Genomic DNA, 16892 nt, shown 5'->3' with positions numbered 1-16892 from the left:
TTACTTCAGGACAATAATGTTTATAGGCTGGGGTTGGCTGGTAAATTTTTAACAACTGGCTCTCTTAAAAAAAAAAAAAAAAAAAAAAAAAAAAACAAGACCAAAAATGTGTATATTTATTGTAAGGGTTTACAACAATTTGGAATACAAAAATTTCAAGCAATAATAAAATATTCATTTTTTTTTTATTGTAATTTCCATATGGCCAATTGATTCTCACAAAATGTTTTCATTGACTTTTGCCGAGCTCTTGTACCCTAGCCAATCTATGGCTATGATTCAACCATGATTTGACAAATGGAGTTGCATCTCAATCTGCTAACTGTTTTCCCAATAAATTTATTATTATTAAATCCAATATGAAACTATTTCTCACCCTCGTACAAAATTGATGTTTGTTAAACTGAAACCTCTTTCAGCTTCAGCACTACTGATTGCAATAATGCTAACTATCTTTTTAACTTTTTGAATACTTGCAGGGATTGAAACATTTTTTGATTCTACATTATTATCTACAAAATCCCGAAAATCATTCAAATCAATTTCATATTTTAAATTTTCACTTAAATAGTACATTTCTTTTTCACCAGCTATCCATAGCAAAGTTAGTTCTTCATAAGGTCAAGCAGAGGGTTCTAATAAATCAAAATAATTTAAAATGTTTTCATCATAAAAAGACATAAATCCATGTGTTGAATTATATTTCCTTGTAATGCATTCCCAGGAAGAGCAATGAATTTATTATTTTTATTAAATGAAATTTCATTAAAATTTTTTAGCAAAAGCTTATTTCCCAGTACAGTCAGCAGTCCTCATACAGCACGATAGTTGTGGTCCTAGAAACCCTCGTGCAATGCAAAATCGTGCAATATAAACAACAGGCCCTATGGGAAAAATAGGGTTAGGTGCCGACCACCCAAGATTGAACACACATTTGTAACCAAAACATTACCAAACACAATAAATAATCGTAATAAAATACGTAAGTATTTTATTACGACTATTACGTAATAAAATATTGCTAATGCTTTTGCTTCTATTGTAAGCAAACTTGTTTTTTGTTTGATTTTCTATCCAAACAGATGACAGCCATTCCATCTCTTCCAATTCTTTGTGTCTTAATCTAATGGATTTTAATTACACTTTGAGTTGTTCCTGCTATAAAAGTTGTTTTTATCTTCTCTGCATTCTTTGTGATTCTTGGCATTGCCTCATTTAGGTCTATAGCACGTGCAATATCACATGGTCCTTCATTTCGCTCAAAACGTTTCACAATTTCATATTTTTTCTCTATCGACAGAGGTGGACTGGCCATAAGCCTCACCAGGGAAACCCCGGTGGGCCGGAGGCCGGTGTGATTTTGGCCATAAACGCTAGTATGAGGCCACTACAAATTTTCCCGGGTAAGAATTTTTGACCCAGTCTGCCTCTGTTTATCGATATTGCTTTTCTTTTTCTCTCTAAATCTGCAGTGTCTTCACCAGGACGCTTCCTTTTCACACCTTTTAAGTATTTTACTCATTTTTAGGGAATAAAGCACAATTACAAAATGAGGAGGCATGCTTGATACACATAAACAAAGCTGTGCGGGTGTAGCAACTGAATAAACAACGCCGTAAAGGCAGAGATACACTATTAACACCTCACACTTTACTAAAGCACATTTCTAGGGGTTACTACCATAAAACAATAAAAACAATTTCTGCTAATGGAATCTGTTATAAACTGGTAGTAAACTCGATCTAATTGTATTTGCGATTATACCGATAGCTGGAATTGTGTTGGTTTTTACGTTATTATGGTGAAATGTGTTTTCCCTTCACTGATATAAAACACAAACACATTTTCAGAATCTTCTCTTCATTCCTATCGTGCTGCATTCGGTTGGGGTGATTCTGCGTTCGACTGCTATTTCTTGTAACCACAACGGCGAATCGTGCATAAGCAAATTCGGTTCATGTTATATAAAATATCATTCCCCTATTTATAAATCGTGTATGATCGAATTCGTGTAGTGTAAACACGTGTTATACGAGGACTGACTGTACTCGCCTCTCGAGATCTGTAATTATTGTTTAAATTCCAAAGGAAATAAAAGTGAAAGTAAAAAAAAATTAACTACAAGCAGTTCTCGCTTTATGAGTTCTCGGGTTTACGAGTTTTTTCCCCCCAACTATCAAGTATCAACAAAATCAAAAATATGAACATTAATTGCAAAAAATGAATGTTAAACATTCATAAATAACATATTTCAAACCACGTGCATAGAAATACAATACAGTGTACCCCACTCTGCAATATTAATCCGTTCCAGAGACACCATCGTATCATTAAAATATAATAATGTGAACCCAATAGCACATTGTTTTTTGGTAATTCATTTCAAGATCTCAGAATTTGTAATTTTCGCTGTATAACTAAGCTATTTATCTCTCTAAAATGGAATTTTTAAGGTCACGAGTGTGACCTTAAGGCCATATAAAAGGTTCTGAGCGTGGTTTGTAAATTGTATTAGTTACCAATTCAAATCATTAAAATGCACTACACTTTCATCATTATCATACTTATAAGAATCAATTTTAAATGCCTTTGTGATATTTTTCTAAAGCACATTTCTGAAGGTCATGACCATAAAACAATAAAAACAATTTGCACTTTCCAGTTTATTGGACTTTTCTGTTACTGCAAGCAATTATAAACGGGTAGTAAACTCGATCTTTTCATTTGAAAAAATACCGATAACTGGAATTGTGTGGAATTTTACGTTATTATGGTGAAATGTTTCCCCTTTACCAAAATCTTCAATCGTATAAAAATCATAAATAAATTTTCGGAATCATCTCTTCATTCCCTTTATTTTAAGCTTCATAAACTTGTTACTCCAAGCGAATTGTGTTAGTTGCAATTTGTGCGTGCCTTTAAAAAATGCTTATGCATGCAATCGTGAAATTTATAATTAAAAGAGATTATCTTGGAAACAAATGCCTCTTGAAGCATTTTTGAAGAAGACTACTCCTTGTGCAACAAACCAACGAGTACCGAGCAAGTAATGGGTGATCAACGAGTGTTTATTTAGTCGATGATGAAGAATAAACATTCTTTAGCATTTGTAAGTCAAAAATAATTTCTCTACTATTATAATTTGCTTGATTTTACAGGCTACGTTTTCATTTCTTTGGATAAATCAATCATTGTTTAAACAAACTGATTAGCTAACTAATTTCATTGTTGAGAACATAACCCCTAATTTTAACTTTATGTCTATGTGAAATAAATTCCCGCTTTATGAGCATGCACTAGAAATGAATTAACTCGTAAAATCGAGAACTACCTATTGAATGAATGAATAAGACATCTGTCTATGCCCTAGGAAAGAAGAAGTAGTACACTGCTCTTTTCCTGGTTGTCCCCTATAAAAACTGCATAAAAACGAATTATAATGTAATATTATAATTCCTTTGAAATATGTTATTTATGAATTATAATGAATGAATAAGACTATGCTCTAGGGAAGAAGAAGAAGTACACTGCTCTTTTCCTGGTTGTCCCCTATAAAAACTGCATAAAAAGGAATTATAATGTAATATCGATAACGAAGAGTCTAAACATAGGACTTTTGATGCGTTCATCTTCATCAGCTAGTTTTATTATATAAAATAATCCCCTTTGCATGTCTCTTATAGCTCACTGAATGCATCAAAAGTCCTACATTTAGACTCTTGGTTATCGATATTACATTATAATTCCTTTTTATGCAGTTTTTATAGACGACAACCAGGGAAAGAGCAGTGCACTTCTTCCCTAGAGCATGGTCTTATTCATTCAGAGAGTTAATTTTTTTACTTCACTTTTATTTCCTATGGAATTTAAACAATAATTATGGATCTCAAAAGATGAACACTGGGAAATAAGCTTTGGCTAAAAAATTTTAATGAATTAACACCAACACCTAGGTACAAGGCACCTAGTACTTTTTTAAGCATTAGCTATAAAACGGAATATCTTTAAACTTATCTGATTTAATCAAATCTTCAACTTGAGATTCATGTTTTCCAGTACTAACCTTTAAATTTTCCAAAGTTCTTCTTGTGTGTTTCATTAATTTTTGCACTTTCTCAATGTTAGTTGATCTTGACTGAAGTGCAGTTGAAAGTAATGAAAATTCTTCTAGAATGTCTATCATTAAAGCACGGTCTTGCAAAAAATTAATGTTAGCTAATCTCTTTGCCAGATCAGAATAAGAAGAACTTGAAAAATGCATATACAGGGGTGTCTCAAAAATATTGGTACAAACGTTTAGGGGAGGTAGGTAACACCTAAAGGAATGTGAATCGCATAGGAACCCATAACCGGAAGCATCACGGGAAAGTAGTAGCAAAGGCACAAGAAGCAGAAATGACACAATAAGTGGCAAACATTTATATGACATAATATTAACAATGGAGTACGAGATGGATGCATTTCATGATGTTACAACAGATGCTCGAAGGTTCCGCCATGAGACGCGATGCATGCGTGACACCGATGCAGCATGGATTGGCAGACACGGTCGAACACACCTGGAGTTTCTTTGACAGTAGCAGCAGCGCAGACAAGTCTCACCATGAGATCCATTTCCGTCTCCACAGGCAATTCATACACGATAGATTTGAGGGCCTCCACAGAAAGAAATCAGGTGAGCGTGGGGGCCAGGCAACGGGTCCACCACGACCAATCCATCGACACTCAAAACGCTTGTTCAAATGGTCATGAAGACACCTTCCATAATGGGCAGGTGCCCCGTCATGTTGAAACTAAATGTTGCGTCTCACATCTGCCGGAACATCGTCAAGTAACCCTGATATAACTTGTTCAAGAAAGATCCGATATTTAGCAGAGTTCATGCGGGATGGTAACAGGTATGGGCCGACTAAGCAGTCACCGACCATACCTGCCCACACATTTATTGCGAAGCGATGTTATGCCACACGGGGGCGCACACCGTGTGGGTTGTCGTGAGCCCACACATGAACATTGTGCTGATTGAATAAGCCTTCCCGAGTGAAATAAGCCTCATCCGTGACCAAAACATAGGCTGGAAAAGTCAAGCCTTGAACACTTTCTTGGAGAAATCACTGCGCAAAAGCCACACGTGCAGGATGATCTTGGGCAGCAGTAACTGAACCCTTTGGAGATGAAAGGGGTGTAAGGAATAGCCGTGCCAGCCACACTGTACACTGCAACAAGACACTGCTAAGGCAGAGGCAACACGTGTGCTGGTAGTAGGATTATTCTGGACGGCATTCAACACACTTTTTTCTATGGCGGGAGTTTGCGTCGAACGTGGTCTGCCCGCACTACTCCTGTTACCTCTAAATGACCCATAATCGCACAAATTTTGATGCACACGCGCAAACAAATGGTGGTCTGGTACATGTCTTTCTGGGAAGCATTCTCCATAAATTCGTTGAGCTGTTCGTCTATTGCCCTCTGCTAATCCATACACTAGGTGCATGTCTGCCAGCTCACAGTTCGTATATCGATGCATGCTCTTCGTGCGGCGACTACTGCTTGAATGAGTAAACCAGAAATTTTCCCTCTTGCGAACTGATGAAAAGCGCCGACTTACGGTAACATTTCCAGTTATGGGTTCCTATGCGATTCACATTCCTTTAGATGTTACCTACCTCCCCTAAACGTTTGTACCAATATTTTTGAGACACCCTGTATATAATATGGGACATGCTCACCATACAGAAGTAGCAGCTTATAAACTACATGTCGCCCATCATGGTCCCAGTACTTGACCAATTTTAAAAATTTCAATTTCAAGTTCTTTAGCTACTTTCTAGCTTGGTTTGATTTTTATTAAATAGGTAATAAATAGAATAAATTTTATCTGAAAATATTTTTAAATGATTAACTTGTTTTATTTCATATATTGCATCATTGAGTGATAATTGCAATCGATGATTTAAATAGTGCCAAATGACGATTTTAGCAAAATTTTCTAAAACTTAGTAGCTACTGGATTTTCCATGTTGCCATATACAAGCTTATCACCCAAATGCCACCAGCCATTGTGGATTGAAGTGTGTGCCACACTACAGTTTATAGCCATTGTCAGTTTAACAACCGGCTCACAAAATTCTGGAAAATTTAACAATTGGCTCGTGTGAGCCGGCTCCAGCACACAACTGTTTACAGGTATGAGATACACTTAGATAAAAGATGTGCAAGAATATTTGCTGATGGTATTCAGCAGCATTAGGTGGGTTAGAAACTACTACCTTGAGGAAGGGGGGAGGATATGCAGATTAACAGATGCCACAGGCAGAGGTGAATGATTCCTGCACTGCTTCTATTGGGACATACAGGCCTGGATAGCAAGGTGTGGTGGATTTCAAGGCCTCCTAGAGATTCTCATGAGACAAAAGCACACATGGGTTGTGTTACAGTTACTAAAAGCAGAAACAGGGAGGTGCACATATATTTGCACCAGGGAAAATAGTCACTGGTTAAAGAAGTGGTGCAGAACCATTTAGACAGGAATGCAGTTATATGGCGGTCAAAACATGGATTTGTTACAGTGCAACCTTGTCTGACCAAGCTGAGTGGATACCATTACACATTAACAAAAGAACTGGATGCAAAAAACTATTTTGGCTTTGTTTACTTAAATTTCACACAAGCTGAAATAAATACTATTCCACATAAAAGACTGCTACAAATTGGAGCTGTAAGTGGGAGAAGACAGACTGGATATCAATGGGAACGGCTCTTCTTGGACTTATGTTACCAGTAGAGAAAAAAAAAAATATATTGAAAAACAACAATGGGCTCAGTGCTGAGCCCATTGTTGTTTTTCAATATTTATTAATGATACTGACGAAAAAAAATTTTTTTTTTTTGACTGATGCTGCACGAGCTTGTTCTCTTCCATCATTTGCCACTATTAATACTATTGATAGATCTGCCCAAGTGAAAATATCATTGAGCGATGTGCTGTTTGTCATCAGGACACAATCCACAAAAATGTCCTTGCACATTATGTCCATAGTTTGTTTGCGTGTAAATAAATTCCAAATTGCAACAAGTTTTGTTTAAAAAATTTTACATCTTTCATATCTGTGTATTTTCTTTAGATTGTTACATCACTAAAAAGCATGACTATCAAGAAGTTAGGTCTAAATTTTTCAATCTAAGTTTTATTATGGATAATAACAAAAAAATCTGGAGGAAAGGGACTTGGGTGTTATGATACGGTTAGACATGAAATTCTCTGAGCATTGTAAACAGGTTGCAAGGATGGCCCATGGTGTCCTATCGATGATCTATCAAACTTTTGCAAGTAGAGATAGGGACGTGATAATCCCATTATATAAGCTTATGTTAGACCACACTTGGAATACTGTGCTCAAGTATGGAGATCGCACCTAAAGAAAGACATCGAGCTTCTTGAAAGGGTGCAAAGAAGGGTAACTCGCCTGGTGAGATCGGCAAAAGGGCGTCCTTATGAAGAAAGACTTTGAATATGTGGGTTGCAGAGTTTGGAAACTAGACACCTTAGAGGAGATTTGATTGAGGTGTTTAAGGCTCTGAGAGGCATCAGTAAAATGAATGAGGACAAAATTTTCAAGATTATAAATGATGCTAGAACTAGGGGACATAAATTCAAGTTACGGGGGGAAATGTTTAGATTGGACTGCAGGAAGTTTTATTTTAGCCAGCGAGTTATAAATTACTGGAATAAGTTGCCTTCATGGGTGGTAGAGGCCGACAGTTTGGGGAAATTCAAAGGTCATCTGGATAGTACTTTCGGGTAAGGGAAGCACATAGGATGATAGGTTTAATTTCCTTTTTATTTTATTTTTTTTATTTATTAATTATTATTATTTAGTTATTTATTTTATTTATATATTTTTTTTTTGTTTTTATCATTGTTTTGTTCGGATTTTTTTTTTTTTTTTTTTTTTTTTTGGCTGGTGCAGCATAAGCCATAGGCTTTCTTGCACCATGCGGCCGTTACTAATACTAATACTAAATCCAAAAAAAAAAAAAAAAAATCATTAAAAACATGGTGTATAAGGTATTCTGCTATTTCATATTATGAAATATTATTCAATGTTGTTTGATATTGCCATATGACTTATGAGTATAATACCTACAATTTCACACCCAAATCAAGGCTAAATTATATATTAGTAGTCACTGATCTAGACACATCCAAACTTGATGTTTACAGGACCAGTCATGCCTGATTCCATGAAATAGTCCACGACACAATCACAGTTATAAATACAGAGTTATACATGTCAAAAGTTAAAATTCATTTGATACCAAAAAATACAGTATCATGTATTTCTTTATATTGTATATATATGTACGCATGTGCATATAACCGAATTTGGTATAAATTAGGATGTTTGAACTGTACAAAATTTTGTGGCGAAGAGGGGCCCATTCCTAAACCTACCTATTTCTGTATACTCAGAATGTACAGGAATAGGTTTACACAATTATTTTCCCAGAAACAGACAAAATGAAACAATATAACATAATGGATTTCCATCCAGCAGCATCAATGCAATGAATTCTAAATGAACAGTGATCTGCCATTTAATTACATTTGCCAAAATACGTTATCTGAATAAGTAAAAAACACACACACACACACACACACACACACACACACACACACACACACACACACACACACACACACACACACACACACACACACACAAGTTCCTTGTTAAACAAGAGCTGATGTAATGACAAACAATGGAATGTAATATATTGTTCCTGTCTTCTATCTCTCAAATCAAAACAGCAGGTGAGGGGAATAGGTAACTAGCTGGCCAACTAATTTTATGTATATATATTTTTAATAGTGTAATGCTTTAAAACTAATATTTGTAAAAACCATTTACAAAAACTGACTTACCTCATTCTGTGAATAATAATCACTAGCTACCCTAGTGACAGCAGAGAGTGTAGATTGGACATTATCTACAGCTTTCACACCATCTTTGATAGACTAAAATAGTAAGAATTTTATTAAAATACAAATTCTAAAATTTTAATTAAAATTAAATGAAAACTATTTTTTTTGAAAATAATGCAGGAATTGAAGAGTAATCTTTTATACACAGGTAACATAATATATAACTTTAAAAGGTAGACCATTACTCTACATGAATTTGAAGTAAAAAATCTATTGAACGGTAATTGCAATTCAATAAAGTTTTTTGAAATACACATTGAATAATAATACAAACTATATATATATTCAACAGTAAAAGACTGAAATAATTAAAACAGAAGTAAACAACTGATATCCAGTTGCTCCAGGTGGCAAATACATCCCGTGCAGTTCCAAGACTAAAATCCAAAATATGCCATTGAAGGCTATAATGTATGGTAACAGAGTAAAGTAAGTTGGCATTTCCCCTCCCCCCACTTACTTTACTCTATTTTTGTTTACTCCATTTCAATCTTTTACTGCTGAGTAACCACTAGGTGGTAGATGACTCTCATAAACCAGTACGATATTTGCAGGCTTAAAGTAGTGAAACCTATGCTTAGTCTCTAGAGCAACGCTCCAGAACACCCCACCTCCCACATCTCTTCCATCATGCAGTATGATTAATGTCCTTTGAAGTTATGATGGGAATCATGGCAACATCCAGTCTTCTTTATATTTCAAGGGTACATACAACTCTACAATAGTGTTCACAGGCCAGCCACAAGATAGTCGATTGGACCAAAACCATTGTAACTCTCTAGGAGGCACCCATTCTCTATTCTGCCAGATGGTGACTGGAGGGAGTCCGAGTAGTGTGTGTGTGGGGGGGGGATTGTCAAAGCCACATTACGTCAAGGAGCTAGGTATATTCTTGTTGCCTGTATGTCATATTCAAGAATTTCATTACTTCATACAGCATTTTACCCCACCACCTTTTTCTTCTACTGAATATATCATGAATAGTCAATCTAATAGAACTTATCTGCAAAAAAAGTTTAAACCTCCCAAAACACTTCCTCATTCATTTCACAACTATATGTAGTCTCAGTTCCAATCTCAATGATGTCCATTTCCACTTACAGTCTGCCAAGCCCCATTTACTTTTTTTGATAGAATCCCAATTATTGGTTGATTCAACCTCTGCTCATCACAGTTGTCCTAATTATTTGCTGAAAGATTCCTTTGGCTTAAAAGATGGTACTTGTGCACATGTCTGCTCTGATATTCCCTGTCAGAGACTGTAATAATTTAGAATCTCCTCTTTTCTGTCTTCTCCAGCTTAAAATCTCTCTACATCATAATGTAAAATTCATTGTTCCCTCTATCAATCTCCCAATTCCACTAATCACTTGGATTTACCCTTTGACTTACTCCCCTAAAACTTGACCTTCTCCAGTCTAATTTTCCTAACAGTGAGTTAACTTTCCTTAGCAATTTTAATGTTTATAACTCTAGCTTCAAGTTCTCTAGTCATATGGATCCAGCTGGTCAAGATAGTGAAGTTTTTGCAATTACTAATGACCTCGCACAGATTGTTCATTTACCTACCACGGTACCAGACAATCCTAACCATGCAACCAACACGCTTGATCCTTTTCTCACAAAGAACCCTTCTAAGTACATGGTAGAGGTGAGTGGTACTCTAGGCACCTGATATCACAACTTGAAGTGATGGTGTCGTATCCAATGGAGACTTTCTGTCATGACCATTCTTAGTCTTTAGTTGTTTGTTATTACAAAAATGCAAAATGGCATGATCAGTGAGATTTCTATTCTTATTTTCCTTGGTTAGATTACTGTTTTATATTTTCTGATATCAATGTTTGCTCTATTTTACACCAAGGAGCAAAAACATTATGACTAGCGAATTGTTATGCAAATCAAAGCAACTAAGGTGAACTACGTGGGTGCACATGTGTGGGTCGAGACACGGTATAAAAAACACCTGATACTGAGCTCCATTAATCAGTGTTACTCTCACTCTTCAGATGGGAAAGGCAGCAGACACACACACACACACACACACCTATTTTATACAGGGTGTCTCAAAAATATTGGTACAAACGTTTAGGGGAGGTAGGTAACATCTAAAGGAATGTGAATTGCATAGAAACCCATAACCGGAAACGTCACAGGAAAGTAGTAGCAGAGGCACAAGAAGCAGAAATGACACAATAAGTGGCAAATATTTATATGACATAATATTAACAATGGAGTACGAGATGGATGCATTTCATGATGTTACAACAGATGCTCGGAGGTTCCACCATGAGATGCGATGAATGCGTGACACCGATGCAGCATGGACTGGCGGACAGGGTCGAACACACCTGGAGTTTCTTTGACAGTAACAGCAGCGCAGACGAGTCTCGCCACGAGATCCATTTCCGTCTCCACAGGCAATTCATACACGATAGATTTGAGGACCCCCACAGAAATAAATCAAGGCTCGATAAATCAGGTGAGCGTGGGGGTCAGACTCCACCATGGGTCCACCACAGCCAATCCATCAAAGCCCAAAATGCTTGATCAAATGGTCATGAACACACCTTCCATATTGGACAATCTCCCCGTCATGTTGAAACCAAATGTTGCGTCTCACATTTGCTGGAACATCGTCAAGTAACCCTGGTAGAACTTGTTCAAGAAAGATCCGATATTTAGTGGAGTTCATGCGGGATGGTTAATAGGTATGGGCTGACTAAGCAGTCACCAACCATACCTGCCCACACATTTATTGTGAAGCGATGTTGTGCCGAATGGGGGCGCACACCGTGTGGGCCCTCTGCTATCCATATACTAGGTGCATGTCTGCCAGCTCACAGTTCGTATATCGATGCATGGTCTTCGTGCAGCAACTACTGCTTGAATGAGTAAACCAGAAATTTTCACTCTCGCGAACTGATGAACAGCGCTGTGTACCGACTTACGGTGACATTTCCGTTTTTATGGGTTCCTATGCGATTCACATTCCTTTAGATGTTACCTACCTTCCCTAAACGTTTTTACCAATATTTTTGAGACACCCTGTACATACACACACACACACACTGGTGTTCAAAGAAAGTGGATCCCCCCCCCCAAAATGGTAATTGTTGCCCAAATAATGTAAGTATATGGCAGTATTTCTTGCAGATAAGATTGACACGTGTAGGTGATGATGTAATATTGCATCAGCTGTTACTTTCAGCTATATAAGCACGCTCTGCAAGAGTTGCAGTCATTCCTTGCTTGTGTCAGGATGGCGAGTTACATGCCGTTGATGCCACAAAGAAAGAGTGATATTGTTGCTTTACATGAGGATGTTCTTCCTGTCATATTGCTTATAGAGTGTCTTGTAATCAGTTGACAGTGAGTAGATTTCTTTCAAAACTCAAGAATACTGGTTCTGCTGATAGGAAAAAAGGAACCGGATGCAAACAAGTCTCTACGCCAAAACAGGACCGCATTTTGAAACGCTTATGCCTTACAAACCATAAAGCTTCTTCATCTGAACTGAAAAGAGAATGGGAAGAACGTACAGGAGTGGTAGCAAGTGTAGTAAAAGTCAGAATGCCTCTTCAAAAATGGACATGTAGCCCATCATCCTAAGAAGAAGCCCTCACACAAAAAATTAAAAGGGCCAATAAATTTGGTGTAAAGAGCATGTCAAATGGGCCCCAAGAAGTGGAAGTCTGTTATTTTCTCGAATGAGAAGAATTTCAACCTGCATGGCTCTGATGGGAGACAAATGATTCACCAATGTGGTGAAGAATACCGTCCAGACTGTATGGTGTCTACAGTGAAATTTCCTACCAGCCAAATGATATGGGGGTGCATTTCGTATCGCGGAGTAGGTCACCTGCAGTTTATAAAAGGTTCCATAAATGCCAACGGATACCTGGCTATACTGGAAGGCAAATTGCTGCCAACCATTAATGACCATTTCAACCTACCAAGTAACTGAGTCTTTCAGGATGACTCTGCTCCTTGTCATCTGGTGAAAAGTGTAAGTAGGCATTTCTGTAGTTACTTTAGTTTCATTTCTGCATTAGAGGTTCGACAGTTAATGTGTTTACATTTGTTACAGGTGAAAAAATGGTTGGAAAAACAGTCCATTACAACTCTTAGCTGACCTGGAAACAGCCCAGACCTGAATCCTATAGAGAACTGCTGGCATTGTGTGGAATCTGTAGTTGCTAGAAAGAAACCAAAGACCCTTCGTGAACTTCAGGAAGCCATAATTCATGTTTGGAACCAAGAAATATCAGTTGATTATTTTCAGAAATTGATCTTGTCAGTGCCTTGACATTGTGCTGCTGTCGTCAGGGAAAGAGGTGGTTCAACTAAATATTAGTTTGCACCTGGTGAACTTTTCATTTTGTTTTCCATTTAAAATGATAAACTGAAGCAAACTGAGGGCTTCTGATAACATTTCAGCCATATTGTTGTGTTTACCGAAACTGTTGTATAAAGGTTGCAAATGTTCATTTTGAAAGCACCTGGTGAAATTCCTAGGTGATGCACTTTCTTTGAACACGTGTGTGTGTGTGTGTGTGTGTGTGTGTGTGTGTGTGTGTGTGTGTGTGTGTGTGTGTGTGTAAAATAAGTTTATGAATAGGTTTTTGACTTATGAATTTATATATATAAATTCATAAATCACATTCAGATTCACAATCTCGTGTAAAGGCATTTATGCTAAATGCTCCAGGTACCACATTTCAATACTAAATAACATCGGTGTAGACACACCATAGACAACTCTTAGGAAACTACGAAGTAGTTGTTGTAGTAGGCATCATTTGCTCTGTTTCTCAAATTGTGCTCTTCCTTCACGACGGTGGTGGTACTCACTGAGAATAAGTAACAATAGTCTTCTCTATTAGTGAAGTGTTACTTATTCAAGGTAGTGCAATATCGTGGCAACTTGTCGTGAAGGAAGAGCACAATATGAGAAACAGAGCAAATGATGCCTACTACTACAACTACTTCGTAGTTTCTTAAGAGTTGTCTATGGTGTATCTACACAGATATTATATAGATAATAAACCCTTAACATATTATGCCTTGTGCATTTAGTTATTTTTAAATACTAAATAACATAAATAAAAGTAATTTCATATACAACTTACCTTATTATCAATACAAAAAAAAAAAAAAAAAAAAAATCAATAATACAACACAGATACAAACATTTTACTTTAAAAGTCTATTCAGCAGTATTAAATCTTAACAATTTAAAAGTTATTCTTAACAGACTATACATGGATATGCTAATTAATTTATGTATGTTTAACAACTATGTATACGATAGAACCTCATTATTCTTATAACCTTTTTATTTATTCTTTAGTATTCCACATTGTCTCGATTTTTTTTCCCATTATTGCCTCACTTAAGTTCACACATAATGACTTGCAAATTCAGCTAAGGGTCCTATTATAGGAACAGGCTTGCCATCCTGAACTCCAAGCTTTACCTTGCATCAGTTTTTCAGCTATCCTATACTCTTCACTCTTATTTCACTGAAATTATTAGGGCGATCCAAGGATGTAGAAAAAGCTACTTCTAAGCATACTACTATATCTTCACCTTCATGGAGTTCAGGTACTCTCATTCCTACTTAATCAGCCATTTACTACCTCGCTATAGCCAAGTTAAATTATGCCTGAACTTAATATATAACTTATTGGCTAATTTCCTGCATATCAACACACCATTCACCATGTCCAACACACAGGTGTCGTCACTTTCCAATTCTCACTAGAGGGCCATACATTATACACAACTCCATTTCTTTATTAGCTATAGTTTTTTTTTTTTTTTTTTTGTAGTTGTTGGCACATAGGCTTCTGTGGCCATAATGCACTTCCCAAGGTTTTTGCAGTACTCTGATCCAAGCCCGAGGTGAGAATCGAACCCGCGACCTTTGGGTTGCCAGGCACTTTACCCACCCGGCTAGCTCGGTCGGCATGATTCTTTTGCTTGGACATGGTAAGCCTGCTTTTACCACATGCTTTATTCTTGCTTTAGTTTTTAACTTTATATCCTTCATTCTCTGTTGGGTAATGATCAGTGTGTACTATGCATTATATAAATTCAAAATTTCTTAATTTCTATTATATTTTAAAGAATCCTAAATTCTATTATTTGTTATATAACCTCAAAATTGATTTTGCCATAGTGCATATTAATCATTACAGAAACAGAAAACTCCTCCTTATCATTATTTTCTTTCAATTTAGGTGGTTGGCCCTGAAGAAGTCAACCAAATTGTAGATACACAAATTTGTACAGCGATAATTTTTTTTATATTATCCTTTGTGTATATGTAACATACTTCACCTGTGCTTTCTCTATAGATTTATCTATGGTATGTCTTTTACGATAATCTTCCCCATAAACTAATACATATAATTAATAAAATAATATGGCGTGTATGTATACAGGCACTCTCCGACTTATGTGAGGGTTACATTCCACGGAACTCTACGTAAGTCAGAATTTCCCTAGAGGCTTATGTAGCACTCGCAACTATGCTTTCTGAATTTGATTGAAGCAAAAAAAGGAATGATCGACGAACATGTAAATAGAATTATTTATTCAATTTTTTTTATCCCATGCGTAGAAAAAAGTACAAAAGTGTGCAATCACAAAGATTTCAAAATTATAAAATTACAAAAAAAGGGAGGCTTTTGCTTGAATGGCCATTAGACTCAGGGTCGCTCGGTTCTGAATTTGATTTTCCATTCATATTATTAATAGCTTTTCCATCTTCGATATAGCACCTGAATGCTGTTTTTTGATAACTGTTGAAGCAGCAAGACCTAATTCCCATGCAATAGATGGCAAGCTTTGTCCTGCTTCACACTTCTTAATCATTTTCATCTTCATTTCTAAATCAATTTTGTTTCATTTCTTGGCACAGCCACCACTTGCATTTTCCATTGGTTGCTTTCCCTTCATCATTATAATAAGTAAACAGGAATGAAGAGGAGAGTCTGAAAATCTATTTACGCTTTTTATATGATTGAAGATTTCAGTGAAGGGGAACACATTTCACCATAATAATTGTGAAAACTCACACAATTCCAGTTATAATGATTATTGCAAATGCAATAAGATCAAGTTTACTCGATGTTTATAACAGCTTGCACTAACAGAAAAGTCCAATAAACCGGAAAGTGCAAATTGTTTTTATTGTTTTATATTCGTGGTCTCCAAAAATGTTCTTTAGAAAAATATCAACAAAGGTGTTCAAAATTTATTCTTATAATGGAACATATGATAACGATGAAAGGGTAGCACTCCATTTTAAAAATGACCTTTTAGAGACAAAGCTTAGTTATATAACGAAAATTTGATCTTCTGAGGTGTTCTGAAATGTGTTATTGGGTTCACATTGCGATATTTTCAAAATACCTCCATTTATTCCTACGGGATGCAAAATACATTTCCATGATTTTCTTTAAGTTTGCACCGGCCATCAAAAACTTATGTAAAGTTTAGTTTACAGAAGTAGAATATTACATAAGTCAGGGAGTGCCCTGTATATATACCAATGAGCCAAAACATTATGACAGCGACTCGTTATGCAAATCGAAGCAACTGCAGGTGAACGAAGGCACATGCGGGGGGGGACACAATATAAAAAAACACCTGATACTGAGTTCCGTTAATCATCATCATCATCATCAGCCATTTTCAATCCACTGCAGGATGAAGGCCTCTCCAGCAACTTTCCAGTTCCTTCTGTTTTGAGCACTGGCCATCCATTTACTACCCACAAACTCATGAATTTCATCTATCCATCTCCGCCTTTGTCTTCCAGGTTTTCTTCTAGCTCCTCTTGGGTATCATTCTGTTATTTTCTTAGTCCATCTGTCATCATGTCTTTGAGCTATGT

At 36.4% G+C, this 16892-nt stretch overlaps 1 protein-coding gene across 3 annotated transcripts in view; it reads right to left on the bottom strand.

Annotated features, from left to right (window-relative positions):
- LOC150083000 (protein tweety-like) overlaps positions 1-16892 on the bottom strand; it is a 472105-nt gene that overhangs the window by 98741 nt on the left and 356472 nt on the right. For all 3 annotated transcript variants that reach the window (XR_016547147.1, XM_090376971.1, XM_090376972.1), the window contains exon 10: positions 8927-9019. Coding sequence is in view for 2 of the 3 variants with exons in the window: in XM_090376971.1 (XP_090233097.1) it covers positions 8927-9019 (93 nt within the window). In the remaining variant the exon portion in view is untranslated. The remainder of the gene's footprint in view (positions 1-8926; positions 9020-16892) is intronic.

This window comes from Mastigoproctus giganteus, chromosome 7, assembly GCF_048544385.1.
Source record: "Mastigoproctus giganteus isolate SK-2022 chromosome 7, ASM4854438v1, whole genome shotgun sequence".
NCBI classification, from domain to species: Eukaryota; Metazoa; Arthropoda; class Arachnida; order Uropygi; family Thelyphonidae; genus Mastigoproctus; species Mastigoproctus giganteus.
The sequence above is the reverse complement of the archived record's forward strand: the minus strand, read 5'-3'. Positions and strand labels throughout refer to the sequence as shown.